The 27290-nt window shown below is 52.9% G+C and overlaps 1 protein-coding gene and 1 long non-coding RNA gene across 2 annotated transcripts; both read left to right on the top strand.

The window, feature by feature from the left end:
• Window positions 1-953: 953 nt before the first annotated feature.
• LOC119112995 (uncharacterized) lies at window positions 954-2867 on the top strand. The gene is made up of 5 exons (XR_005095810.1): window positions 954-1166; window positions 1468-1569; window positions 2166-2304; window positions 2541-2675; window positions 2838-2867. It is a non-coding gene; the product is annotated as an uncharacterized LOC119112995 (long non-coding RNA).
• Window positions 2868-2959: 92 nt separating this feature from the next.
• Window positions 2960-6495, top strand: LOC119112761 (palmitoyltransferase AKR1). Its single transcript, XM_037237043.1, has 5 exons — window positions 2960-3005; window positions 3363-3602; window positions 4121-4203; window positions 4571-4755; window positions 5313-6495. The coding sequence occupies exons 2-5, from the start codon at window positions 3544-3546 to the stop codon at window positions 5733-5735; spliced, it is 750 nt and encodes a 249-aa protein (XP_037092938.1). The 5' UTR covers window positions 2960-3005; window positions 3363-3543; the 3' UTR covers window positions 5736-6495.
• The last annotated feature ends 20795 nt before the right edge of the window (window positions 6496-27290 follow it).

Below are 27290 nucleotides of genomic sequence, written 5' to 3' on the forward strand. Positions count from 1 at the left end.
GTGAGTGCACGGTCTTGCAGATCAAGCCTGAACTCGAACTGTTCAACTGAGGTCGACGACACGACCGGGTATGGAAGAGCGTTCCAGTCGCTGACACCCGCGTGCTGAATGAGTTACGACGGACGAGAGTGCTAGCTCGAGGTTTTCTGACCTTCCATTGGTGTCCTCTCGTCACCTCCGAGTAGTGCCTTGTCAGGAACTCGTCTTCCGACAGCGTCATACCTCCGTGAAACAGCTGGTACACATACCATGTCTCCCCTACGACGACGATAGTATAGCAAGGGCAACTGAAGGAGTCTGAGCCTCTCAGGGTATTGCTGGCGCCTCAATTCATGGACAAGCCGGGTAGCTCGTCGCTGAACCCGTTCCAGCCGCTTCTGGTCCAGTTTGTCGAACGGGCCCCAGATAACGTTGCCATGCTCTTAGTACGGACGTACCAAGATCTTAAAAAGCAATGACAACGTGCGAACATCGATATTGGCAAAAGACCGCCTCACGACCCCGAGGTCCTTCTCGGTGGACTCGACCGCGATTTCGGCGCCGTCCAACCCGGCGCCGAGTTGCAGTTCCCAATATGCATTATTTTGCACTTTGTTGCACTAAAGGGCAGCAGCCACTCCTTTGACCACTTGGCCAGGGCGCCGAGGTCAGCCTGCAAAGGTGAGTCAGTCAGGGGCCTCGGGACACGACAGTAGACCTGTACACAGTATTCATGACAGTAGTCATGTGCACACACACACACACACACATACACACACAATATATATATATATATATATATATATATATATATATATATATATAATATATATTGATGAGCGCACGCGGATTTAGGAGATGTAGACGCATTGATCTGATGTGGCAACAAAATGTCATATTTTTCGACGCACTGAAGACAAAATATTTAATCGTAGAAAATATGAACATTTCTATGCAGTCAGTGGTAACTTGAACATGACGGGCGCGGGCCGGTGAGAGTAGCTTCGGGCTGAGAATACACCAGTTTACGTTGGTGAGGTATCAACACCACATCCATAACACTCCAACGATGCAATTGACGACGGACATGAACGTTTCTAATGTGATCGAGCAGATGTCGTTCATGGATTCATCTCACTTGAAAAAACTGCTCCTGTCGCAGCCAGATCTACTGACCGTGAAATATGGTAAGCCGCATTTAAGCCCTACCTATTTTAGCATCAGTTGGATTTAAATGATTTGTGTGTAAACATAAGAATTGAGTTTTTTTGCTAAGCTTAACTAATTAATTTATGCCTATAACTGACTATGGAAATGCCAATTCAGCAGTCAATATCATATTAAGAGGTTAGTAAAACATTCCATGCAATGCCATTATGCATCTACCCATTGCACAGACTTGAATGAACCCATATTTCCCAAAACAATGAGAATGTTTCAGTTAACTTGTTGTTTTTTGCTTCTTTAATTTGCAGCTTATACTTACAGGAGGAAAATCGGCTCTGCACTGTGCAATTCTCTCAGGGAATTTGGCTGCAGTGCAAGGTGTCCTAGGAAATGCTGGATATTCAGATGAAGCTGATCCTGCAGGTCAGCACATGTACAGGGTATTTGTTGGTTGCAGATTGAGATGATGAAACCATTTTAAGAGTTTATGTATCTACACTCTGCTTTGAGCACAGAAAGATGTGAAATATGTTTGATGTTGTAAAGCTTTGTCACATAAGGAAATTCTAAATTTAATCAGGTCTTATGCTAGAGCAGGGAATTTCTTGGAACCTGGATCAAGAAGGCGATTGTAGAGTGAAGAGAGGCATAAGCCATGCACTGGGTTTTCAGTATGGACATTGTATTGTGAAACACCAAGGGGAGGTAAGCACATGATTTTCTTCATGCAAAATGTGCTTTCTTTCATGGTTCTTCCAGCCTTTACAAGGCCTATGTGGAACACTTAGTGTCATAAAGCAAACAAATTTTACACCTTGAGATATTCTCAGTTGCATTGCAAAAAGGGAATCCTGTCAGTGTGAATACAGCATATTCCAACCTTTTTATCACATAATATTTTGCCAGATCCTCTTGCTGATATATGAAGATGTGTTTCTTGTTATGAGAATGAGGAGATGATATGCATGTTTTTTATGAAGGCTTTCAGATTGCCTTTTGACATGTGTGATTTCTTTTAGGTCAGACACCACTATTTGCAGCTTGTTTGAGTGGTCAGTTGTGGACCATTGGCCAGCTGATTGCATCTGGGGCTGATGTTGAGTGCAGAGATGCTCATGGTGCCAGCTGTGTCCATGCAGCTGCCCAGAATGGCCATCTGTGAGTACCTAATGCAAATCATTTGTAGACTACTCCCAAAATTTAAACCATGCATTGTCTCAGCCCATACAGATGTTTTTTTAAAGCTCATTGACTCCTAAGCATGACAATTTTTGTGGTCACCAAAGTGGGTGTGTATGAGTTTGGTCTGTCATCAGTGAACCATGCCATTCCCTTCCACCGATGCTGTCCCTTACTACCATGATGAGTGATGCACATGCGGCATGTGCCCTCAGCACGGTGCTGCAGTACCTGGAGACAGTGGTGGGGGCGCCGCTATCAGCGGTGGACGCGGACGGCCGCACGCCGCTGATGATGGCCGCCGGCGCTGGGCACGCCGCCACTGTCCAGTACCTGCTGGAGAGGGCCAGGTCAGGGTGGACGGCTGCGGGCCAGCTGGTGTCCCACAGCAGAGCAGTCTTGTAACATGTGGAGGCTTGTTGTGGAGGTGTGACGTCCGCCGTATGGTTGCCTGCCTCGTCTGGACTGCGTGGGGACGTTTCCCTGAGGCTGTGCCGTGCCACTGCCCGTAGGCCGTCCCTGCTGGCGGCCGACCGGCGGGGCGAGACGGCGCTGCACCACGCGGCTCGCGGCGGTCACGAGCACGTGTGCTGGCTGCTGGTGAACGGCAGCGGCGCCGGGCTGCTGGCGGCGACCAGCGCCGAGGGACGCAGCCCGCACCAGCTCGTGTCGCCGGCCAGGTACGGCGGCTGCCGGCCGGGTGCGGACCGGGGTGGGGCGTGGATGAGAGCGCATAACGTGCGGTCCAGTGACGCGTTGTGGTCACGGCCGCGGCATCAGCTGGGATATGACACGCTTCTGCCACAGCGAGTCGTGTAGAAAGAACGTGAGGACGGAACAATGGGACAAATGATAGCTTTCAAAAACATTTTTGGAAGGGACATAAACCCGAGTCCTAGGTATATCGCCGCTCATGCAACACGCTGCTTCGGTAGCTGGTCGCCCTCACTTTGTCTGGCTGTCACTTATGCCCATTTTTCTGCAGCCCACCCTTGGCACCAACCACAGACCCCACTCCTTTCTCGCGCCGCCCACAGGCCGGCCTGCGGGAGGTTTCTAACCCGATTGCATGCGCGCCACCTGGCGGGCGGCGGTGTGCCCTCGCCGCGGCCGCTCTGGCTGTGGACGCTGTGGCGGCCGGCCGTCACGTACCTGTTGACGCTGCTGCTGTGCCAGCTGACGCCGGATCGGTGGGCGCCTGTGCTGAACCCGGCCCTGATGGCGGCCGGTCTGCTGACGCTGCGCGGCCAGAGCCACCGGCTCGGCCACCCCAGCCGGTGAGCGGGCGGCGCTGCTCACCGCTCCGCCGCGCCGCCGGGGCATTGGCGGCTGGGGTTCCACTCGTGAGCTGTCAGCTGCTGGTCTGGGGATGACGGAATGGGCGTGCCTACTGAGTGGTGCTCAGGGATTAGTCAAACGTGGCCTGTGACGTCACCAGTCACTGACAGATGCCGCGGCTGTCTGGTTGAGTTGGACAGTGTTTGACACAGTGCCAGTCAGTCGTGCACAGCACGAGTCAAACTGACTCTAATTACGTTTGTTCCACGCATAATAATTACCTGTCACTGTCACATCGGCCTCAATGGCTCACACTGATAAAGACGCATGCGCCGGTGTCTTCCTCATACAATGTATCGCGGGAGCTAACTTGCCCTATCAGCTTTTACCTATTAGTTTGGGCGCTGAGATCTGCTCGAAATACATCACGCGATTCCCTTTCACACGCCCTCCGCATGTCTGTGCTCACAGTTTGGCAGTGCACTGCCGACCGTTGACAACTGCCGTTGGTTTTCAGTCTGCCGAGTCCATTCGCGTTGGGAGGCGTTCTGGCGCTGACGGGGGTGTCAGTGGCGTCCGGTCTGGTCTACCTGAAGACCTGTATCCTTTGAATGAGGTCGGCCGGGATTCGATGGAACTTTGGTATTCCACCGAACTACGGGGCAAGGAGGGGTCCTGTGTCAGAGTCAGTATAGTAAAATTAGGGGTCCTCGATTGTTCTGGGAGCGATGTCCTGTACTCGCAAGAATGTTTAGGATGTGGTATACGTAACGAACAATTCGTGAGCATATCATGCCGATATTAGTGAAAAGTTGTTTTGACGCATGTTCTGCACAGAAGAGCATTTTATGGGTCATGCTACGAGACAAACGGATGGGAACGTTTATTTTTGTGTGCGGGTGTCGCCCGCCCACCCGCCTCCCGCTCACACAGCCACAGTTAACGTCCCTGACCGTACGGAAGCCAGACCGGCTGGTGCCGCCCGCCTTCGCAGCCCTAACGCTGGGCCTGCTGATCGGGTTCGTGCTCTGCTACCACGCGGCAGCCACGGCCGATCCCGGCCCGCTGGAGCCGACCGCAGACCTGGCCGCCACGCTCAGGAAGGTCGCCTCCGCCGTGACAGGCCAGGCCAGCTACTGCCCCGTCTGCAAGGTGAGCACGACGGCCGTATAGTAGCGGGCTTTCGCAAATCTGGCGGGTTTACAATCGCAACTAATTAAAGGGACCATAGCTGCCGGCTCTGTGTGACCACGCACCGGATGTGCCTGACCCGCGCCCCTGCCTCAGTCGACGCGACCGTAACCGCTGACTCTGTGTGCCCGCGCACCAGTGTGCCTGACCCGCGCTCCTCCTCCATTTGACGCGACCGTAACCGCCGACTCTGTGTGCCCGCGCACCGGGTGTGCCTGACCTGTGCCCCTGCCTCAGTCGACGCGACCGTAACTGCCGACTCTGTGTGACCGCGCACCGGATGTGCCTGACCCGCGCCCCTGCCTCAGTCGACGCAACCGTAACCGCCGACTCTGTGCCCGCGCACCAGTGTGCCTGACCCGCGCTCCTCCTCCATTTGACGCGACCGTAACTGCCGGCTCTGTGTGCCCACGCACCGGGTGTGCCTGACCTGTGCCCCTGCTCCAGTCAACGCGACCGTAACTGCCGACTCTGTGTGACCACGCACCGGGCGTGCCTGACCCGCGCTCCTCCTCCAGGTGATGCGGCGCGACCTGGGCCGTCACTGCCGGCTCTGCGAGCGCTGCTTCCGCGGCCAGGACCACCACTGCCTGTATATGGCCAGTTGTGTCACAGCGGCCAACAGACGGCGCTACTTGCGCGCCCTGCTTCTCGGCGCCGCCGGCTGCGCCGCCTACCTCTGTCACGTGGCCGCCTACCTCAGGCAGGTGGGGCCAGCCGACCGTTGGCTCCCGCTCCTGCTCGGCAGCGACATTTATACTGGTAGTTGCATTTTGGGCCACGTGGCGGCGCTGCTGTTCATCAGGTCGCTGGTGTGGCACGAGCTGAAGTATCTGTGGGCGGCTCTAGACGGCAGGGGCTGTCGCAAGGTCAGCAGGATTGTGCGATATGTCTGTGGAGGTCCGAATATTTCCCGCACAGAGAGCTGCATGGCCGCCTGACTCAGTATTCGTGTCTGTGTATTATTGTTGTGCTGGTCGTGTCATCATTATACCTCACCATGCTCGCTGTGTCATCACTGGATGCCACCATATCCTAGTGCCAAGAGATTGTGACTTGTCGTATTTCTGAGCCCATCGTGTTTGTTACACTAGCTTGTCTGTTGTCTTTTGCCAGTGCTACATGTGTCACTTTCATGACGTTACCGTGATCAATTCAGAGCGTATTTGTAGAATAACATGCGATTTGTGGTGACTTCGTTTTGTGCACGACGTTAACATTTACATGTGAATGTTTGTCCCGCATGCCCATGATTGATCCAGCCAGTTTTCTCCCTCACTGTTTCATCCCAATCCCTCCACGGCCCGCCTCACCGTGGGGCACGCCGCCGTCGCTAGCCATGAGTCTGCCCCATGACCGCTCTGGTGAGAGTCCCGCTGCTGCACCCGAGCGCACCGCGTAGTGGAGTCCTTGGACGGGGTAAGATTTGGCAACGGTAGCAACCCACGACGGCCGCGACGTTGCCCCGTCGCATACCCGTCTCCTTCATCCCGCAGCTGGCTAACCATGGTACGTCTGATGCCATGCTAAGCAGATTGCAGTGCTTGGAATCATATGTTCAAACACATCACGGTTTTCATGTTCTTTTCTGGCGCGGAGTTTTTTCAGCTGGACCGTGATCATGTCATTCAAGTTGCATCTCGCTAAGTCGCTGTTGTCCATCCTGTCCTACTCATCGGGTGCCGTGGTGCCTGAGCCCCCCCCCCCCCCCCCCCCCTATCCTTCACTAACGAGCTGTCCCTCCCGCTGCATCCGCTCCTCCCACCTTGGCCGTCGGTCTGCTTCTGCTGCTGCTCCGGCCCGGACGGGTTGTGTGGTTATGCTTTTTATATTTATGGTCCACACCTCTCTTGCCATCGACCGACCACTGCAAACACCCCGGGGCGTGTTTGGACAACGCTCCGTTCGCTGGACGATCAATTTGTTCGCGGTGCGCTCATCGACGGCGCGACGACCTCGCGCCACGTGACCTCGATACCGCCGGGAGGCGATCGCCTCCTGTTTTCGCGATCGTCTCTTGAATGGACACCTGTTCACTGGACACATCGACCAGGCGTTGGACATTGATTTTTGATCAGTGCTGTGCGCACTGGGGCTTGGAGCGGGCAGCACGGGTCAAACGCCCAGCCCGGGGGGTGCTGTCAGCAGAAGCTGAGTAACGCGCGTAGTAGCCAGTGTGCTCCATCGCTGCATGGAGACGAACATGGGGTGTCAACGTTGGCTGTAGTTTGGGGGTGAGATGTGTGTGGACCAGGCCAGGCCATCACTGATTTCCTTCTTATTGTTTGTAGTTACGAGCAGCAAACAAGCGCTGCTAAGCTGTTGCGTTCCCTCGACGCCTAGCAGCAGGACTGCAGCTGATGTGTCGTTCACGAGAGGACAAGTAACACTATTCTAATGAAATCGTCGCGCAATCGTTGCACAATTGATCCTGAGTAACGTTGGTCTTGCACTGCCTTATTGTGATACTGTAGCAAGCCATAGCCGATATATTTGTGTGTTGCAACACGGGTGCCGTATTGCAATAAAGTGGTCGTTTTGTCTTCGATCTGTTCTCCGGCGGAACGAATTTACAGTCTCCAAGATTTCGCCAACACAGCGGATGCACCAGGCAGGGATCTATGCGTCTGATCATCGAGTAGATAAGCCATACACGGTGGCAACCGTGACCAATAGTCAAGATTTAATTTCCGCAAAGGCAGATGAGAGACAAAGTAAAAAGCTTTCGGCTCCCACTTAATTGCATAGGAACATTGCCTTTTTACATCGAAGGATGTCTTATACTTTCAGAAACATGGATACATGCGATAAGATATGTCAGCAACTGGTTGTGATATTCTGGAAAACAGACAATGGTGCATTTTGCGTACTTCTGAGGGCCCAAACGATCGCAATTAAACTGTCGATAGCCAGCGTCATTTACGATACAGGCGTGTGTTGGTCACATCACGGCTTCGGGGATGCTCCAGCAAGCCGATAAGCTCTGCCTGGTGGCCTACCTAGTTCACCAATTAGCCCAGGAGCGCAGCACAGGCCACGTGTTTAATCCGATCAACCCCCCGGCGTTGACTGGTGTGCATTATGCAAATGCGTCGGAATTGGGAACCTCCGGCTGGAAACAACACAGGGGAAATGGCAGAGATAAGCCCGGATTCCCTGTACAAACAGATGCGACGCCTTGTCGACAGTGTCTGTATAGCACTGCCATCGACGGTGGCAATCTGCGTGCTGACGTAAATGTATTGTGTTACGTCGGTGACCCATGGACCGCCCCATGATCATGGTGTTCAAATTGCCGGAAATGTTTCACTCCAACCGAATTCAGTAGTCAAAGCTGCTACCAGTGTTTTTTTTTCTTCGCAATAAAGCGGCGTGTCACTTACCTTACGAGCCCTCGACACATCTGCATCGGTCTATCTGCCGGCAGTAAATGACCTATCGATCCTCGGGCTGCATCTCCACAAACGAAGGCTCCTTTGGTGTCGGGCTCGTTCCGATGCGGCTGGCGCGCCGGTCCGCCGCACTCGACCTACTGCGCGGCCCCGCCCCGGCGGCCGCGGCCCTCCCGCGGGCCGCTGATGAGATTACCATCGTCGCGTTAGCGGCGGTAATAACAGGTGTCACTCCTGGGAGACGCCACGCCGGCCGCGCCGCCTCAGCTGGGCACGCGCGCTGTTTACTCTGTCGACCGCGCCGGCGCGCCGGCAAGGGCTTCGTCGCGGGACCTGGTGCCGTCCTTGAGCGAGATAGGCCACGGATGGCGCCCTTGCCTTTTGAATAACGATACCATTCGGCTAGATTCGAAGGCTCTTCCATGCGTGGATCCTCGCCGCTATCTCTGACGTTGACTTAGTATGCGTCTCGCGTGATTTTTATTTGCACCTCTGATGCAGGCGCTTTCACAAAGGCCGCTGTCGGTTTTCCGCGGTTCGATGCCGTTTACAATATTTATGATGTGGACGGTGTGCGATGCAGGTGTATGCATACGCACAGAATAAAATGCACGTCAGTATCAACGCGTTTAAACAATTACAGGAAGGACAATACCTGACATTGCACTGCTCTTCGCCGACCGTTTTCGCCAGCCAAGTCGGGCGAGTCTATTAATTTTTATGGGCGCCTCTGCTGTCCGGCTGAGTGACCGGCGACGCCGATACAGCCGTTTTGATTTATTAGCCCGCTAATGGCCTATTATGTCTGGAAAATACACGGTGGACGCGGCCATAAAAGCCGGTGTTATTGATGGCAGGCTGGCTGGCGGCGTGCCGCCGTCTCAGACGGCGGGCTGCGCCCTGATCTCTTCCGGGGCGCGTCGGCACCACTCCACCGCCGCTTCCGGCGCTGCCGAGGGGCTGTATCTTACCCCGCCGGGCTGGGTCGGCCTTCCTCTCAGCCGCCCCGGTCGTCACAGCGCGTGGGCCGGCTGCCCCGCTAGAGTGTGGAAGGTTATAAAGACGACAGATGCTCTGCTGCCATGTGTCGCCACGTAAACCAATACGCCGTCCGATGTGAAGGCTGTTTTCGCCACGCATGATCTACTGAACAGGCCCTGAGTTCCGCGCGTGTTTATGTCGCAGCCGTGCTCCCCACCGACGGATCGCTACACGTCACCAGCGCATTTTTTATTCCGGCCGCCGGCCGTAAATTACGCGCCGCCCAATATCGTCACCATTACAAACACCGTCCGCTTCCCCCGCCGTCCCCCTCAGAATATTCTTCGGAGATTAATCCGGTCGGGCGCGGTGCCCCCTCGCGCCGGGCCCCCTCCATCCGCACGTCTTTGCCCCGCGGCTCTGCAGCTCGCGGGGACGTGACTCAGCGCGGTCTGAGGACGGCTCGCTACCGGCGGCGCCTCGACGAGCACCAGCTGCCGCCCGCGGACCAATTACGAGCCGGGATGGCCGGCCGCCGGACCCAGTCGGCAGTGAGCTGTTTATCGGCTGTATTTCGGTGCGGCGGTCTCACAAGTGGGCCGCCACGCCAGACCAGGCTGAACCGAGGCGGCGACCAAGGTCGACAATCGTCTGCCTTCGGGGCGTTCTGTATAGGTGTAGGAACAGAAGGGCGCAGTGGGTGGGGGGGGGGGGGGGGGGGCACGCGGTCACGTGCCCACTTTCAGGAATGTTGAAAATTGTTCCTATAGCGATGCATGAAAAAAATTAAGTCCAAGATGCCATATCGCCTATCATTGTTATGTCAACTATAGCAGGCAATCAGTCTATTCAAGAGTGTTCGCTCAACATCCCCGACTAGCTGGAACAACGGCAAAGGGAGGAGGAGGCGGATATCTCCATACCTTTTCAAATTTAGCGGTAACCCTATAGAGTTTCATGGGAACACATGAGGTGGAAATCGCGCTTACCCTTCATGCTTATTGACTTCGAAGACCCATTTAAGCTGCTGGCCCGTATTTGATGGCAGTGGACGCCCACTTGCAGAAATGTCAGGATTGGGGCGGTGAAACTACATGACCGGATATTCTAGCCATGGATGGCGTATCTCCACCATCGCACGTGAAGGCTGCAAAATTGTGCAGTCGTCTCCAAAGCTGAAAACGCCCGACGCAAACATGTTTACCTAATGCTCCAGATGTGACGACAAAACTCCTGAGCGCCGCCGGTGGTGCCGGGTAAGCCATCAAGCGCGCCGCGCTGCACCGCTGCCGAAAATAATAACTCCCCGCCCGCGGCCCAATCGTCTATGAAATCCTATTATGATGAGATGCGGCGCGACGCTCGCCCCGGGCGCGGATTTGCCGGATTCCGCCCGCAGTGCGTGAACGGCCGCCTCGAGCCGCAGCGCACGGCGGCGCCGCCACAGATCCGGGCCGGGCTTCCCAGTGTGGACACGTCGGGCGGCCCTCGGTGGCGGCTTGCGTCTGTCGTAGGAGCGCCCTATCGCACGAGCCGCGGCCCCGGCCGGCGTCGGCGGCGAGACGGAGCCCGCGCCGGGCGACCGCCGCCGGAAAACCAAGTCGCCGCGGCGGCAGACCGTGCCGGGACCGGTCCCCGCCTCGCTCTTATTTGGCGAGCTGTGTTGAAATGAGCCCGCGCGCCAGAGGACGGAGACAGACTAAAGTATTGTCAGGCTTCTTTGTTGAGAACTTACGAAATCCCCAGATAATTAGGTACTTTTTTCTCTTCCCGCCCGAGGCTCCGCTGGAAGACTTGGTATTTACACGGCAAACACGGGTGAACACTAAATTGGACCCCGGCACTGCCTATCTTTATTTGCTGGAACTTGTCAAACACACGCTTAAGTGAAAAGAAAGAGTTATCTGAATGTTCTAGTGGTACGACCGAATGTTTCTGAAGGTTCCATCGTCTTGGGAGGGTAGCGGAAGGGGTGGGGGCAGAAAAGACCAGACATCAACAATCGTCCGCTGCTGCTGAACTTCTGGAAAGTGCAAGCATTTACGATCTATACGCAACGTACAGGCAAAGCGTGTGCCGTGTGCTCAGTGCACAGTTGCCCAGCACACCAGACCGTGGAACGGCGCATTCACCTTGACACCAGCTACAAATTACTAACGTCGAATGAAGCTTCGGTGCGTTCTGGTATTCTGAGCTAGGCTCCTATTTACGGAGTGGCGTACAGAGTCGGTTTCCGGCGCGCCCCTCTCATCCGACCCCGGCGGCGCACCGAAGACGCCGATCGGCGGGCGCCGTCGTCAGGCAGATGAGGATTGTGGCTCGCCTCGCCCCCCCCCCCCCCCGCCCCGGCGCCGCCTCGGGCGACCGGAAATGACCGGCCGGGCGGGCCAAATGAGCTGGTCATTTGTCGTGTGACGTGCTGTCCGCGCACTCCCGTCTGCCGACCCCAGGGTACGCGAGACGGGGCGGCGCTTGGCCCGGAACGGTCATTCCCTCCGACGGAGGCGGCGGGAAAATATGGCGGGAGAATGCTGTATGTATGAGAGTGGGATTGTCGATTTTTTAAAGGTTAAGGGTGAAGATGCTTTAAGAAATGCTCAAAGCGCTGTGCCGTGTTTGATTGTCAGTGGCTTGACACGATTTGATAGTACCGAATGCAGCACACTGGACTTCATATGTCTTAAATCGTCTTCAGCTGCGTGCCTTTTCTGATCATGCGTAGAGTTGTACGATTTTCGCATGACGGCACCAGTCGTCACTGGATCAGTCCCGACAGCACTATGGCGGTGCCTGACCGTACAGTGGTGGTTTGCCAGCTCTAGGAAGTGGCATGCACTGACCACATCACAACCGATAGCAGGTAAATGCTGCCGAGTCTGAACCGTTATCCGCATACGACCGATTCCCTTTCGGGTTTTGACTCCCTGAAGCGTCTTGTGCGCAGAACGTTCCGATGACAGTAACACCCATCGATCTCGGGCCGTTGCCAGCGAGGCCGGGGCGATGTATGCCTGCTGTGGTTCAGAAGGTCGGCGCCGCCGCGCCGTACCTGAACGCGCGACCAGCTCGGCGCGGCGCGGGACCCACAGGCAGGATGATGCTGTATCAGCACGGTCAAGTCTTTACCGGCCACTGGCCCTGAGGTCGCTCGTAGCATGTTGTCGCCGCGTGCCGTGACTCATCTCGGGAGGAGAGGGGCATCATTATTGACCAGCCCCGCGTGACCTGTGGCCTCAGGGACGTGTGACGACCTCAGTGCTGAGCTGAGAAGCTGCGCTCACAGTGCGAGACCCCGTCACATTCTACTGATAGTGGCCGTCTACTTGTGGTCAGTCCCGCAACTTGGCGGCGCGTCGAGAGCACGACGGATCTTCGAAAGTGGGGCGGGAACTGCGAACCCGGACGTTCCGCAGCGACTCAGTCAGTTCCGTCATGGTTCGAGATCTCCAAACTGTGGCGGAACTGGTCTACTCAGGCGTCTGGACCAGTTCAAGTTTGGGCCGGTACCGGGTTTTGCGCTGCGACGCGTTTCATCGTTAGTCATTAGTTCCGGGGGTTTACATGAGCACTTTTAACAGCCACTTTTCAGTTAAAATGTAAATGTGATGTTCCTCGTAGCTGCACTGAACAACTTGCATTCCTGGGGCTCCATCCGGGGTAACTGCGCACACTCTTGCGATTCCACATGCACTTCTGGCATGATCGTGACCTCCGGTGGATCGGACTTTTGTGTCATGTAAAACGATGTACCTAAATGTGTGCTGGAATCCCGCCGCGACCAGACTGTTGATTGCGCTTCACCGGAAACTTTGACTCAAAGCGCATGAAAATGATGTTGACTGTCACCTATTTAACCACAGTGCAACAAACGGTCGAAACCGATTCCAATTCAAATGGTATGGCTTAATTTCGGGATTGATTCCAGTGGAGTCAATTCTGGCGACGGCAGTTAAGGAGGTAAATCGTTCCTCTGGCATCACAAAAGTCTAAATCGGACCTTTACTTTGATATCAATGCACTAGTGCGACTGATCCATTTGACATGCGTATGTGGTCTCAGGCCATGAATATGTCCTGTTACCCACGTTTCTACTTGAGGCGACACATCGATGACTCGAGTGACTCATCCTCTACTTGACCAACGAAGAAATGCTAATCGATTCCGCTCTGACCGAGAGCAAACGAAACAGTAGCTCATTAGGTTAGTTCATATAGTGGTATATTATGGTTCGTTGTCAAGACAATTTTGACTTCACGCGGAATCAGGCCCGGAATCTGCCAACCACCGAAATCGGATCACTTCCAGCACCTGTCTGAAATCGCCGCCTCCGTCCGACAAAGCCACGCCCAGCCGGAGCCGATGTGGCAACGGCCTGCCCACACAAGGGTCAGACCACCCGCTGACGCAGCCGACAGTGGTCTCCATCGCTTCCCGAATATTACAGTCCTGTCAGCCTCTGGCCGAGGGCGAACTTCACCCGCTGCCGAGCGCTTCCCCAGTAAAATATATTGCCGCCGCCACTGAGGGCTCATTTGGCGGTATTGTGGGTAAATCATCCCGGATTCACTGCTCGTTTGTCGCTGCCCGGAGCGCTGGAGAGACTCAGTGTTCACATCGAGCCCTCAGACGGGTTCAGAAGCGCCCGTGTTAGTGCGTGGGGTATCAGTCAGGTCTGGACCGCCGGAACGGAATGGGTCCGGAGGGCTCGTAAACTATAAAACCCAACGCTTCGGGGAATGAATAGGCTTTGATGAATTCAGGCCTGAGCCAGTGTGTCGTTGTGAGGACCAAAGAAAAATAACCGTCTTTTGCGTGTCGCGCTATAGGAGCAATGCAACAAGGAAACACTGTCTCTTATCGGTTGGAGGTCCTAGCCTAAGTTCTTAGATATCAGGTTTGACAAAATTCGCGAAATTTCGTTTTTGTGAACGGCCGCATGTCCTTATCTTGATGGCAAAACTGACTGCCGCATGAGCAAACAAGCCTATGCTTGGTGCAAGAGTGCTGTCGCTGGTCTCATCGAGAAGCTAGGCCTTTTGTGAGCCGACAGGCATATAGTGGGAAGGGTCAGGTAATGTTGCATATGGATACTAGTTTCCTATACTTAAAACTAGGATATGACTAAGATAGCATTCTTTAATGTTAGTGTAGAGTCGACATTTATTAGCCGACACCTGACGGCCGACATTCACTATTGCCTAGCATTTCAAATTCCTTGAGCTTACACTCCTTGCTTTCCCCCAATAAGTGGATGAAATGTTAGGCACAAAGTGTAACCAATATGAAATATTACGCCGCCGAGCGCAAGACTGAAATGATTAGGGATGGAGAACAAAGCGAATTATTTCGCTGTACACCACGCGACGTATTACGTCTTATGTGATCCAACCAATGGCGAACAAAATCCTTCCCTTCCCTTAGAGTGCAGCTTTAAAGCTTGCTTTAATGAATGTGACACATTATCATATGAAAGGAGCCACTCCCATCTGCAGATACTCCTGTTTGGGGATCCTTTTATTTCATCCCCTAGCCGGATGTAACAGGGGTATCTCCACTAATTCTACATGAGAACCGCGATGAACAAAGGACCTGCAACAGAAAGAGCTGAATGGGAGATTTAAATAATAACCTAATGATATAAATGCTATAATCTCTGACTACACGAACGATCCACAAAGATGATAAGCGCAGCGGCAATAGCTGGAGCCCAAGCTAACTCCGCGCGCAGTCTTCAAACAATCCTCCATCGAGCCGTGCGTTCCCATTTCTGTTCAGAGTGCCTCACGTCGGCGAGTTTTCCCTCTCACTGGGCCGAGCCTATGAGTCGTAAAAGAATGAGAGTCGGGGTGCGACCGGCGGCCAACTGTGAAATCAAGATTAGAGTTAATATTCGCCTCTGACTCACCGTCTGCGGCGCTCGAACAGGCTCAGTCGGCCGCGCGGCGTCCCGTGCCGGAGCTCGGTCGTGAAATCAGCGCCGAATCATCCGTCCTTCGAGCGGCGAACCAAATAGATCAGCGACGCCCGGCCAAACAGCAAATCCGCCCGCTGCATTTTTCATACCCGACAGCGTAATTGCGCGCAGCGTATCGACACGGAGCGGCCAGACTGCGTTTGAGGGCGGCGAGGTGGTGTTTTGCAGTGCGGTTTCGCAGGGTGTTCATTGTGGCAACGCTGGGAAGTGGGTCGAACGCCGCAGCGTGCCACTGAACCCAGGAAGCACGGACACGTGCGTGACGACGGAATATTGCCCGGCGAATGACGCTTTATTCAAGTGAAATGTGCCCGCTCTTTCTGTTAGAAATTATTCGCTGCTAGTAAATGCTCGGTCCTAACCGACCCCAAGGCTCCCGCCAGAAGCATGCGGGCGAAAGGGAAGCTTATCAAAGCCATTTTACGAGGTCTTTATTTAGCGGGGAACTAGTTACGTGGTGTGTATGGCAGAGGTAAACACCGATAAAATTTCCGCACGCTGTTTTATGAATGCTTAAAGTCTCGCCTCTCTGCCTTTACTATTGTGACTGTCTACTAAAATTCACTCAGACCTGTAAAGTTCACTTTACGATGCAATTTGTCGGCGTATAGGTTAACTTTATATTGGTAACTGCCAGATTCCGTACAAGAGCGCGAGGCTACAACTGCACGATTAACACAAGCTTTGTCGCAGACCGTGCTTGGGTATTGCTCGCTATGTTGTGTTTAAGGCATTCTCGTAGTCACACGCTCCTCCACAGGGGAGGGTGATGTTGAACGCACGTCTTCCCAATGTTGAAAGGCTTTAACATTATGTCTATGAAATTCTATGAATGCAAGACCCAATATATACTTCGATATCCCTCAGACATTTAATCCACTGTGAGACCAATGATTTAAGTACGTTCATGGTTAGGTTGATGGTTGTGTAAGTTGACTGGACTTCTATTTATGTATGCGTCCGTTTCTGTTAAGCTTTCACTGAAATGGTTTCATTGGCAAGGCTACGTGAACCGTCGGGTTTTAAGGGAGTGGCTCCACAGTTATATGGGGTTTTGAACCGAAATAGCCACCTTGAAGAGCTTCGGTGCTGTTACAACCATGCACTTCTTAAGACCTCAGCTTCTCCAGTTTCTGAGCTATACGTCCGCGAAACGGGGGAATGGTATATCGGGGAGAGTAGTTCAAAGTCAGCTTGGCAGCCATTATGTCGTGATAACGCCATTCAGACCCTGCAATTCAGCGTGCATGCAGTGGATCAAGGCCACATCAAAAAAGTAATTGTCGAGCGTTCATATCTGGCGTTTGTGAGCAGCGGTTTCCTGATATACACGGCAGTCAATTGACTCCTCAATCTATATTTGCAATGTACGATGCCTTAATCAAACAATCGACGCCATTGAGAAACCATATTTTCTCACAAAGTAGTTGTGCCTGGTCTAGAGCAGTCTTTTCCATCTTAAAGAGGAGCATACCAATAGTTTAGAAGTGAGCTTGTTTCATCATATCTGGTTCTTGCTCCCAAATTTGTCAAATGCTGAAACATTCCCTTTAAATGCTGACGTTGCGTCAGGAATATGGTGAATGGGCTTCAGAGGAGGGAGCAAAGTAGAGAATCCTCATCATCATTTCACATTCCCCGCGCCGTCGCAAGAAAAATGAGACAATCTCGCACTTCTTGGCTCTTACCAACAGAGGACGAATGAGCAGATCATAATCCGTGTCTTTTCAATAAGACCGAGACCATGTTGACTGTGTTTAGTATCCACGTCATCTGCGAACGTCGTCTCTCACGAACACTCAGGGTTTTCGCTCCCCAAAATACATTTCACGCGGTGTGCTTGCGAAAAAAAAATTTGGAGAAGGAACAGATATCATGCACATCTTGGCGTTTAGTTTCCCATAGTAATCAAGTTTGGAAACGTTTTATAGCTGCCCCCTTGCTCTGAAATCCTATTCTGATAATTCTCCGGGCTTAAGTGTTTAAGCGTTTTAAGTTTAAGTGTGTCTTCGCAAACTGAGTTCAAGTCTGAATCGGAGTCCCTGGAAGCCGATTGCTAGCCCGTCTGTGCTCTTCGCCCTACAGTTTTAAGTGAGTCCACCAGTCTCCTGACGCTTTTTTATTTCATCAGATTCTTATAATTGAATAAAATATATTGCGTGATGTAGAACAAAGCTTAGCATGACACATTGTGTTGAAAAACACCGAGAAAGCAAGACAAAGTTTCAGGTGTGATAGCGGGGGGGGGGGGATGCTGATTGCTCGAGATGCAAACCATAACGAGGTTTACTCATGCGAGTACGGGTCTGACATAAGGATAACTATAGCTTCTGGCTTATTATAGAAAAATCACTGAAATCGTTATCGAATTGTAGGCGGTGCCGATCGCCTCTATGCCATTCTAGTGGCCGGGCCTAACTTATATGCAACCTACCCCAAAGGAAGGAAAAACATTTGGTCCGAATCTCATGTTTTTGGAGCCTCCGAGTCCAAATCCGAGCCTGGCGCTGAGTCCGAATGCTGGTGTCCTGCATCCGAGTCCGAGGTCGGTTAACGGATTGTAGTCTTCGCCTTACAACAGGTCCGAACCGAACGCATTTGTAAAATCAGTCGATTTACTTGGGTCCAAGTTCCAAAATAATATGAGTACGAGTCGTGATTTTAGCAACGCTTTCTCCATAGCGTTGGTCACCGGAAGTGATCGGCTTGTCTCCCACTGGAACTCAGTTGCTCTATCATAAACTCTGGTCACGATGCTATTTAGTTCTGATCAGACGGCATCAGCTGGAAAAGGATAATCAAACACAACACAGAAGTTACCCATGCGATGCAGTGACAATGAAGACACATTAACAGCACGATTTTTATTCTCTGCACCAATAATTGGAAAGACATTTAGCGTTCCACTTGCTTAAGCCTCTTATAATTCTATTAAATCGGACTGTAAACTTTCCCGGACGTTCCCAAAGACCACGCCAGTCAAACGAAATATTCCGGCGGAGCCAATTAAAAAGTCTCTTTAGTCAGTTTGCTTTCATCTCACACAACTTCGGACTGGCATTAAATCAAAACTTACCGAGCAGATTTAACTTGCCGAACTTGCAGATCAATACCTCAACTGGGAATATGTTCCGAGTTGTAAAAACATGATCGGCACTAAATAATTATGATACTCCACCCTTGAGAATGGTCCGTTTTATTGTTTTATATGACGAATACAATCTTAACTATTGAAACATGTTTAACGTACTGTCCTCTTCGACCAGTTTTCTTCTCAAACACTTTAAAGCATATCTCCAACTAGATGATATGACGAGATGAAATCCCATCTCTTATTCTCATCATCTTCATATTTAAATAAAAAAGTTTCAACACCTTGTCATACCGTCGTTTTAAAACGTTACTCATTTTTCCGTGCCTGATGAACGCTGCTTACCCGAACAGATTCAGCATGTCACCGCCTTTAAAACTTGCGCGGAGTGATACCGTACCTCCGTATTGGCTCCATTTCGTATTGAAAACAAGCGCAAATGAGAGCAGCTACCCAACCTGTATGAAAAACATGCATCTCTGGTCCTGTTCGGACCCTTCGCATTCTTCACTCGCCGGCTTCCGAAGACTTAAGAACAAATGAATTGGGGCTGGGGGCTAACACTAAACCAGCCTTTCACCAAACGCGAGTCTATAGATGAGCCACAGACATTTGCGCGCCAATGAAGAAGGATATTGTCTAGATGATCTCGGGGCTCCTAACAGGGACGCACGGGGTTCAATTCCTGCGACAGGGAAGCATCTCATCTCATTTTCCTTCACATCAGCTACTCAAGCCATTGAGACACCGAACCAGCTCAAGATTCTGCCAAGGAAATGACCACAAGTGGGAACCGCAACCGTTCAGTGCCCCCAGCCACATCTCAAATCACCTCCACTCTTAGCAGCGCCCTGTACCACAAGATAATCACAAAGCGAGTCGCGCGTGCGATACAGATCAGCCGTCGGCCCCTGGCAAATAATCCAGTCGACGTCCCCCGCCGATCACCAACGGATTGCAATATACGCAATACGCGGCGGCGCACCGCACACCGCCCATTCATCCCCTGGATACGGCACGTGACTCAGCGACAGGGGCGCCCGGCAGCCGCGGCGGCTGGTTCTCGTTTCAAAATCAACATCAATTATTCGCGGCTCATCGCGCGACGGTAATCAGCGTCGTCGCCGACGTCGACCGCGAGTGGCCGCGTCGTGGTCGACGACGTCCGCGGGGACGGTCGCCGGCGGCCGGGCGGGTGGGGCGGAGGCACGCGCCGCGCCGGCGGGCGCCAGTCTAGTGGTAACATGGTACTTGGTGTCATTGGCGAAACCACGCAAGTCTGGGCTGCGCTTGCGTCGCTGAGAAACAGCGTTGACAATGGTCAAATTGATCACATTGATAAAGTCAAAATGTTCTATTTTCGCAGGCACCGTCCTTCAGCATCTTTAGCAATAACCATTACCGAGATGCCTGTCAGCCATGTTCTAATTATTTCAGTCGTACGTATTTATCTCCCCCATATCGCGATGGACATGTTTTGAAACCGCATCTGCCGAGATAAGAGAACTTCTATCACTTGATCCAAAGTGCACATTACAGTGTGTAGCGTCTGATATGGATTACTCGCCCTTGCCTTGCGTCGCACTGACGTATTTGAAAACGTAGCTGCGTTGTCTATCAGCTAAAATTGTCATTGCCCATTGTATTAAAAATTAAGCTTTGCCTCGTCTACCTGATCCTGGGACTTTTCACTCCGGATCTCTCTCTCTCTCTCCTCTCTCTCCTCTCTCTCTCTCTCTCTCTCTCTCTCCTCTCTCCTCTCTCTCTCTCCTCTCTCCTCTTCTCTCTCTCTCCTCTCTCTCTCTCTCTCTCTCTCCTCTCTCTCTCTCTCCTCTCTCTCTCTCTCTCTCCCTCGCTCTCTCTCTCTCCGTCCTCTCTCTCATCTCTCTCTCTCCTCTCTCTCTCATCTCTCTCCCTCTCTCTCGGAGCGGATCTCTCCAGCCCAAGTTGTTCCCTTCCCTGGAACCGAACCAAAGTAAATCCGTCAGCAACGAACACACATTTCTTGTCGCAGCTAGCTTATAGAAAGGAAACATTTTGTCTTTTGGAATCGTCCACATTGAGGAGTATTGATCTGCTTCCCGCTCTCGACTCCTGTCATTTGTTCTGTCTTTTCTCTCCGAACGCTGCAATATTAAAATGCACAATAAATCTCTCCTTTGATGTTTGTCGACATCTCCCGCTTTTTTCGTGCATCTTTCAAGAGAACCAAATAGAAGGGAAAATTGGTTTAGCATGGCTAGCATATGTTTGATACAAATAGTGTCGAGAAAATGCTAGTAAAACCAGAACCGATGTCTGTCTTTTAGAAGCCCTTTCTCCCACGCAGCCTTCTAAAATGCTCAAATCATTTAACCTTGCGCAATTAATGAAACTCGCTCCCAAAATTGACGAATACCACAGTTTGTGCCTCAATATCTCCTAACTAAACCTAAGTAAAGGTGCAACAGCTCCAAAAAAGACACACCACACCCCTTGTATCAGCGCCATTAACCTTCTAAAAGAGTCGGTGACGCGTCCGGGGCCGGCTCAGCTGGCCGGCCTCTGCTCGCCAGTCGCCATCGACCGCGGGCGGCCGCCCCGATCGCGGCACTTCCGCAGGCCGCGGCGGGCGCCCGCCGTCGGAAGCCCCGCCGGATGCGACTCGGGGACTGTGTCAGTTCGATCCTATCTGGCATTCGCGCCACGCCCAGCGCGCCTGGCACTTCTCGCACCAGATTTCTATTAGATAAGCAGGTTTTCTTGGCAGGAAGCCGCAGCCCAGTTTTAGCGTCGGGATAGATAAGATTCCGCCCCGTAGATGTCACTAGCATCGTACGCCTGTCCGTGCAGCCTGACCCGCAGTACACTTTACTTCGGAAAGCAAAAGCAAGCTTAGTGGCGCACACTTTGTAAGCTTCAATGCGCGCGGCATCCAACACGCATGAGCGTCGACCTTTTGCTCACACGACCTTTAGCAAACGGCATTGACATGTCCTTGGTTCCCCGGAAGAAATTCACGGACGTGCGTTTCACATGGCGCGATCAGGAAACAATGGCGCTAATTGATTACAACCTCGCAATCTTGAAGCCGCGCGAGCAAAAGTACAGGCCCTCATATAAAGCCCCTCTGCGGGGCATTCGAAAACGATCACATACTGCGGACAAGGATATTGCATTCAGCGCCATTTGCCGAGCTCCAGGATAAAGCCGATTACTGCACCTGATTGGTTTTAATTCTCGGCTAGTGTTTGGACAATCAGCCCTATCTCAGAGGTGATTGGTGCCGGGGACGCGGAGCTTGGACCGAAATCTAATACGAAATCCGTGAATCATCCTCTCTTCAGCGCGGGGCAATTCTCATAAAAGCCAATCTGACGCCCCTCGCTCACCGCAGGCCGCATCGGAGGCGATTCATCCAACGCCTGTCCGCGCCGAGAGAAAAAGGAACGAACACAAAGTGAAACCCAGCAATAATAGATTGAGTATGGCGTCACCAGTAGATAAAGGTGAGGAAATGGCAGTGCAAGCTCGGTTCGTGTCAGCGCACCCAATGCTCTAAGGCTTACTACAACCTTGTCAATCGGCCGTGTGCACAATGTGTGGATCTGCCTTTATTGCAGTTTACCGTAACCGTCTTAACGCAAGACCATGCAGAAGGACGGCATAACCTGAGGTGAAATCACGGCTGTCGGCGAAAGTCGAACGCGGTGTATCGCGGCTCCGGCTGACAGACAGCGGGCCCGTCGCCACCTGCACTCACCGGATGACGCGTTAGGTGTCATAGCGGGCGCAGCAAGGGCCGAACCACTAGGCCCTTAGCGTGATCTCAGAACGTGATAGCTGCTGGTTTATATCGTCATAAGGTGAGCGTAGTCAATTGTACACTGCCGGCAGCGTGGGCACGCATCCGACTTAGTTCATAATCATCCCATGGTCATCCCTAAATTAAACCAAATACAAGTTTCAGAAAAGCACAAAATGAATGCATATTTGATGTTTGACAAGAGGCTTATGATCGGAAAATACCTAAGATGGGTGCCGGGCGAGAGATGCTACTGTGTGACATGCGCTGACATCCTTCCAACTTTCCGATTCTGTTCGACGGCAAGGGACGGTACTTCATTCTACAGAAAGTAATATCCTTCACCTGTTATGTTGCCTATTGAATGCAACGTTTCCAACACATCATGGACATGTTACTGGCGACACCTACCACGAAAAGACACAATGAATATCACACATTCCGAGTGTGACACAGTCCGCGTGTATGCTGTTAATACTGAAATATTATTGATCGCTTTCTCAAACCTATGCAGCGGCCAGATGAACTTGATGAACTTGGTTCTTATGCTGAAAACACTATAGTCACATATTTCGACGCCATACTCCTTATAACATGAAGGAATGTTTCCTTCTCATATTTTGTACCATAACCAGCTGAAGATAATCTCCCCCCACATTCACTACCAATACCAATGCTTCCTGATTCCCGTAGAGCTTTATAATTTACCTTTATGGCAGTAAGGGTCATAGGCCAAAGGCACGTGTTTTGCGCGCTGCCAACAGCGTACCAGTTAATTTCACGTATGCCGCCATGGTACGATGACCACTGTCGTACATGTTTTCCACAGGAGCGTAAATTGTGTCTTATTTACTTCATGGTCGCTTCATCATGAAAACATCGACAGAACGGCCAAGACCGCGTGCGAGAAATGCACTTATGCTGCATGTACACGCTGTTGTTTAATTGAACGAGTGTGAATTATACTATTGGACATCCTGGATCAGATTCTCGGTACACGGAACAGAAAAAGCTCCGGGCACACTGAGACAACTGCTAGCCCCGCGCCAAGCGTGAATGGTTTAGCGAAAGTTTTCACTGGGGTTGTCAACTGCATAGTTAGCCTTCGTGAGAAGAACAAAAACAAGAGCTGTTCAACGATCCCACAAAACCAGACATACATTTCCTTACCTCGCAGCACTAGCTACCAGCAGGTACGAAAGCGCACGCGAGACATCGATGGCACGCCACCTGACCTCCATAATCCGCGTGCCGCATCCGCTAATAAGGCCTGGGCGTTACGTGCGGGTAGCCTGCCTCCGACCCGGCGGAGCGCGCCTCGGGCCGCGGAACATTATCGCAATCCATTTGTCCTCACGGAGCGGCTCATCTATTAGCATAGATTACCTCGGCCGTGTCTATACGTCGATCGACGCTGGCGCAACGACAGCGCTCACTTGACCTACCCCGCGCGCGCCGCCGCGTCGGCACCGTCGGCGCCGCGTCGGCCGCGATGCCCGGCGGCAGTAGCCCGTCGACGGCGGCGGCGATGGCAGCGAGCGCGGCCGGCGGGCGGCGGGCGGCGCGCGCGCCCCGACCGTGACCGGCCGCGCCCGACCCCGCCTGACCCGGTGTGACCTGACCCCGCGCGAGCGCCGGCGCCCGCAGGCCACCGGCGATGAAGCTACGCGTGGTGCGGACGTACACATCGTGGCCGGTGTCGGCCGTGTGGACGACCGTGTCAGTGGCGGTGGCCGTGCTCGCCGCCTACAGCTTCCTGCAGCCGGCCTGGTTCCTGCGCGGCGGCCGGCGGCCGGAGCTGACCTTCGGCGCGCTGGCCGTGTGCCGGCTGAACGGCACAGCAGCGCGCTGCGCGCCGCACGGCCCGGCCGGCTCGGTCGTCTGGCAGGTGACGGCCGTGCTCTGCGGCGGCGGCTGCGTCATGCTGGCCGTCGGCGCGCTCGCGTCACTGGTGCACGGCTTCCTCAGCACGCACCGCTGGCGGCGGCGCGCCTCCGTCATCGCCGCCTACATCCAGGCGACGGCAGGTACGGCAGATCGACCGGCCTCCGGGCCGCCCGCCCCCGCCCGCCCCCGCCCGCCCCCTGCTGTCCGCCCGCCGTCTGTCGGCACGGCAAGGTCAGCGGGTCGCAGCCCGGGCCACAAATTGCCGCCGCTGCTCTCACACAGATTGCGGGATGGCGCGCGTGTCGTGCCATAGAGAATTGCTGTGCTGAGGTAAATAGTGCAGCTACAAATGAGCCACATCACCGGTGTGCCATAGATTGCATGTGGTGACAACAATATAGATAGGCATTGCCAAACACTGCCTGGTACCGAAATGAATGCCGATTAGCACTAGGCAATGCCTGCTCTACTAGACAGGTGCATGCTGGGTTGCAGGCGTCCTTTAGCTCAAGAGGTAGTGACCGAAGAAGAGAGCTTCTCCGTGAAATAAGAACGGATTCCACTAAAATCTCATTTAATGTAACAGCCTGACATGTTTGTTCCCCGACTTGTGTTAACCTTATGCGATGCATACACGAAATACGGAAATTCGCTGAGCTGAATTGATCGTTATATCTGTAGCCGCTTGTTACCGGACTCACCCCATTTACGGCGCCGTCATGACTCATTTCTCCCTTTTCGTAAAATTGCCGTTCGGTTAACAGCCCCTCGAGTGCGGTGGCCGTGACCAGATCAAGGTCCGTCGGAAATGCGACACTGTCACCGCAGAGCGCTGGTGGCTGCGGTGTCTTGGCAGTCGCCCCGACACGTTGCGTGGATGACGTCACGCCGACGTCCTATCGAGGTATGCAGCGCTCGCGCCGGCGTGCGTCCTATGAATATTCAGCGGGTTCCGGTGCGCCTTTTGCTCAACCACGCGACTCGCGAAACTGTTTGGAGTTCAGCGCAAACAAACTGCGGCCGCACCGTTTGTTTTTCTCACCAACACCAGATTAATTACACTGTCTTCGCCGGCGATGTGACCCATTTTGCTTGCGTCGGGTGAATTATGATGAAATGGCGAGAAGATGCCGAGAGACGCAAGCCCATCGTATTGATGTATTCGTGGGTCGTGGCGTCTTGCCTGGTTGAAGGCACGCTACCACATTGCATATTATCAGAACTAATTGGTCTAGAACGGCTGGCATGGAAAAGCTTTTCCTAGCATCATCCACGATATCCGCGGTTCGATAACGACATTGGCAGGCCGAAGCTCGTTCGGTCTGCCACAACAAACATGATCGCCGGGCTGCACAGTGGGCTTTTCGCTTTTTGTGCAGGGCGAAAGCTATCTGCGACAATTCGAGACAAGACAATGCGCAGGTTCACCGCCATCACGCTGCGTCTGAGTTAGCGGAGACTTCCCTGGCGCCCAGCAAAGTTGGCGAGGATACAGGGTCGTTTTAAGACCAGGCTCAACTGCGGCTTATCAGGCGTCGGCAATCACCGCGCCGCCTCACGTGAGAGGGGTCAACTGGCGTCGAAGGCCGCCTCGGCTCGGTCTTGGCACGCGACCCGGCGTGTAAACAGAGCCAGAGCAGCCACAATGTACGATCTCCGAGGATCTGAATAATCGATAACGGCTTGGCGCTCTCTCTCTCTAGTTTATTCAGTAATGAATACTGATAGGTGGAGACTAACAAAAGAGCAACACCATCCTAAATCATTAAGATGATGGTTATGATCATAACTGATTAGTTTTGCTTGGCTTTGCCCCACAAGTATTGCGACTTTGCACTGGAGCTACGGGTGCATTTTTAAGCAGGTGACGGGTGAGCCCATTAGCACCAGTGACTCTTCACGGCTGGAGGCTTGCTTAAAGCTTCTCGTCGCAGGGAGGTGAATCAACTCTTGGAGATCGAGGCTAGGTTTACATTGCCTCTCAGATGGACTGGCTGGCCCCAGTAGGGTAGAGGCAGAGTTAGTAGAGAGCAGAGAGGTAGTTGAAGGCTATTGGAGAGCTAGTAGAGAGAAGCGTAATGGTTTCACAGAAGAAGTCCTAGCTAGGAGAAAATCTGGTTGTACTCAATTCTCAGAGGAGCTGTACATCAGCAGAGCGATGATGCCTTGAACAAGAATAAAGCTCGAAGTCCATGTGTGCTCGTTCGTGGTACATGCAATATCGGACGTTAAAATCAGTTTTAACGATGTTCCGTCGAACCAGTCTATCCAATGCCATGCCAGGTTTCAAGCTAGCTTTCGAGAATGCACGACACTTGTTTTGCTGACGTTATTTCGTGGTATGCAGTGATGTACTTCATACTATGCTTCAGGCTATCGACTGATTTGAAAACGTGTGCGGTCAAAAGAGGTATCGGCTTATATGAAGTTAACGAAAACATAACAACGTCAGAATTAACCATGCTCCCATTTGCCCCCTGGCGCTGATAGATTGGTTTCTACTAAACGGCTGTGGCATTCCCCGCAGCAAAGAGATCGCGGCAAAGTCTGCGAGCCAAAACAGGCTGACCAGTGACTAGTATGGCTCAAGGATAGCCAACGGCTTGCATAAATACGTGCCTGTGTGTGTACACCTTTGCAGACACAAGAATCCCACAAAGCATGCAGTGCTCCAGGGAAGTGATATTCGTCCTCTCATGCCGTGGGTGATTTGACCTGTCAGCATAGCACACACACAAGTAGGCGAATATATTCCGAGTATTTTCTGTGTCTTGCCAAACAAGGCTTACCAAACAACGAAAACTGAATGAATAGTCCCATTCTCATCAACGTGTATCTGCATCTAATTTTTCAACGTGGCGTATGCTCGCGATATCAAATACTTACCGGATTCAGAGGAAGCCGGCATCACTTAAGCCGGGACACAGACTTTGATGGCCCCTAAGTTCTTCAAGTTCTTAAGGAAGGCAAGTGTGTGGATTCCAGCAACAAGACACACCGTGACGAAACCGTTCACTACGATGATTCTTGCTTCTCAGAAGACCATAACAATATACCAATGGCTCTCCGTGGCACCCGGCACGAAAAGCCACATCAAACCTCAATCCAATATGCGCATTAGGCACATCGGTCATCTCCATGCCACGCAGTGGACAGCACGCAAACTACACAGACACCAAAGTGGCGCCAGGCCGTTACGCAGCGGTTCAATAGGCAACGCACGTTAGCTGCGTTGAGCAGGGCTAAATCAGAATCGACTACGCCGGCAAACTTTGCCCTTGTGTTCTGCCTCAGTCATCCGCCCGAGCGTACCTCAGTCATCCCCCCGAGCGTGCCTCAGCCATCTGCCCGAGCAAGCCTTAGTCATCCATCCGAGCGTGCCTCGGC

Source organism: Pollicipes pollicipes, unplaced genomic scaffold, assembly GCF_011947565.3.
Source record: "Pollicipes pollicipes isolate AB1234 unplaced genomic scaffold, Ppol_2.1 Scaffold_7261;HRSCAF=8764_pilon_pilon_pilon, whole genome shotgun sequence".
Lineage (NCBI taxonomy): Eukaryota > Metazoa > Arthropoda > Thecostraca > Pollicipedomorpha > Pollicipedidae > Pollicipes > Pollicipes pollicipes.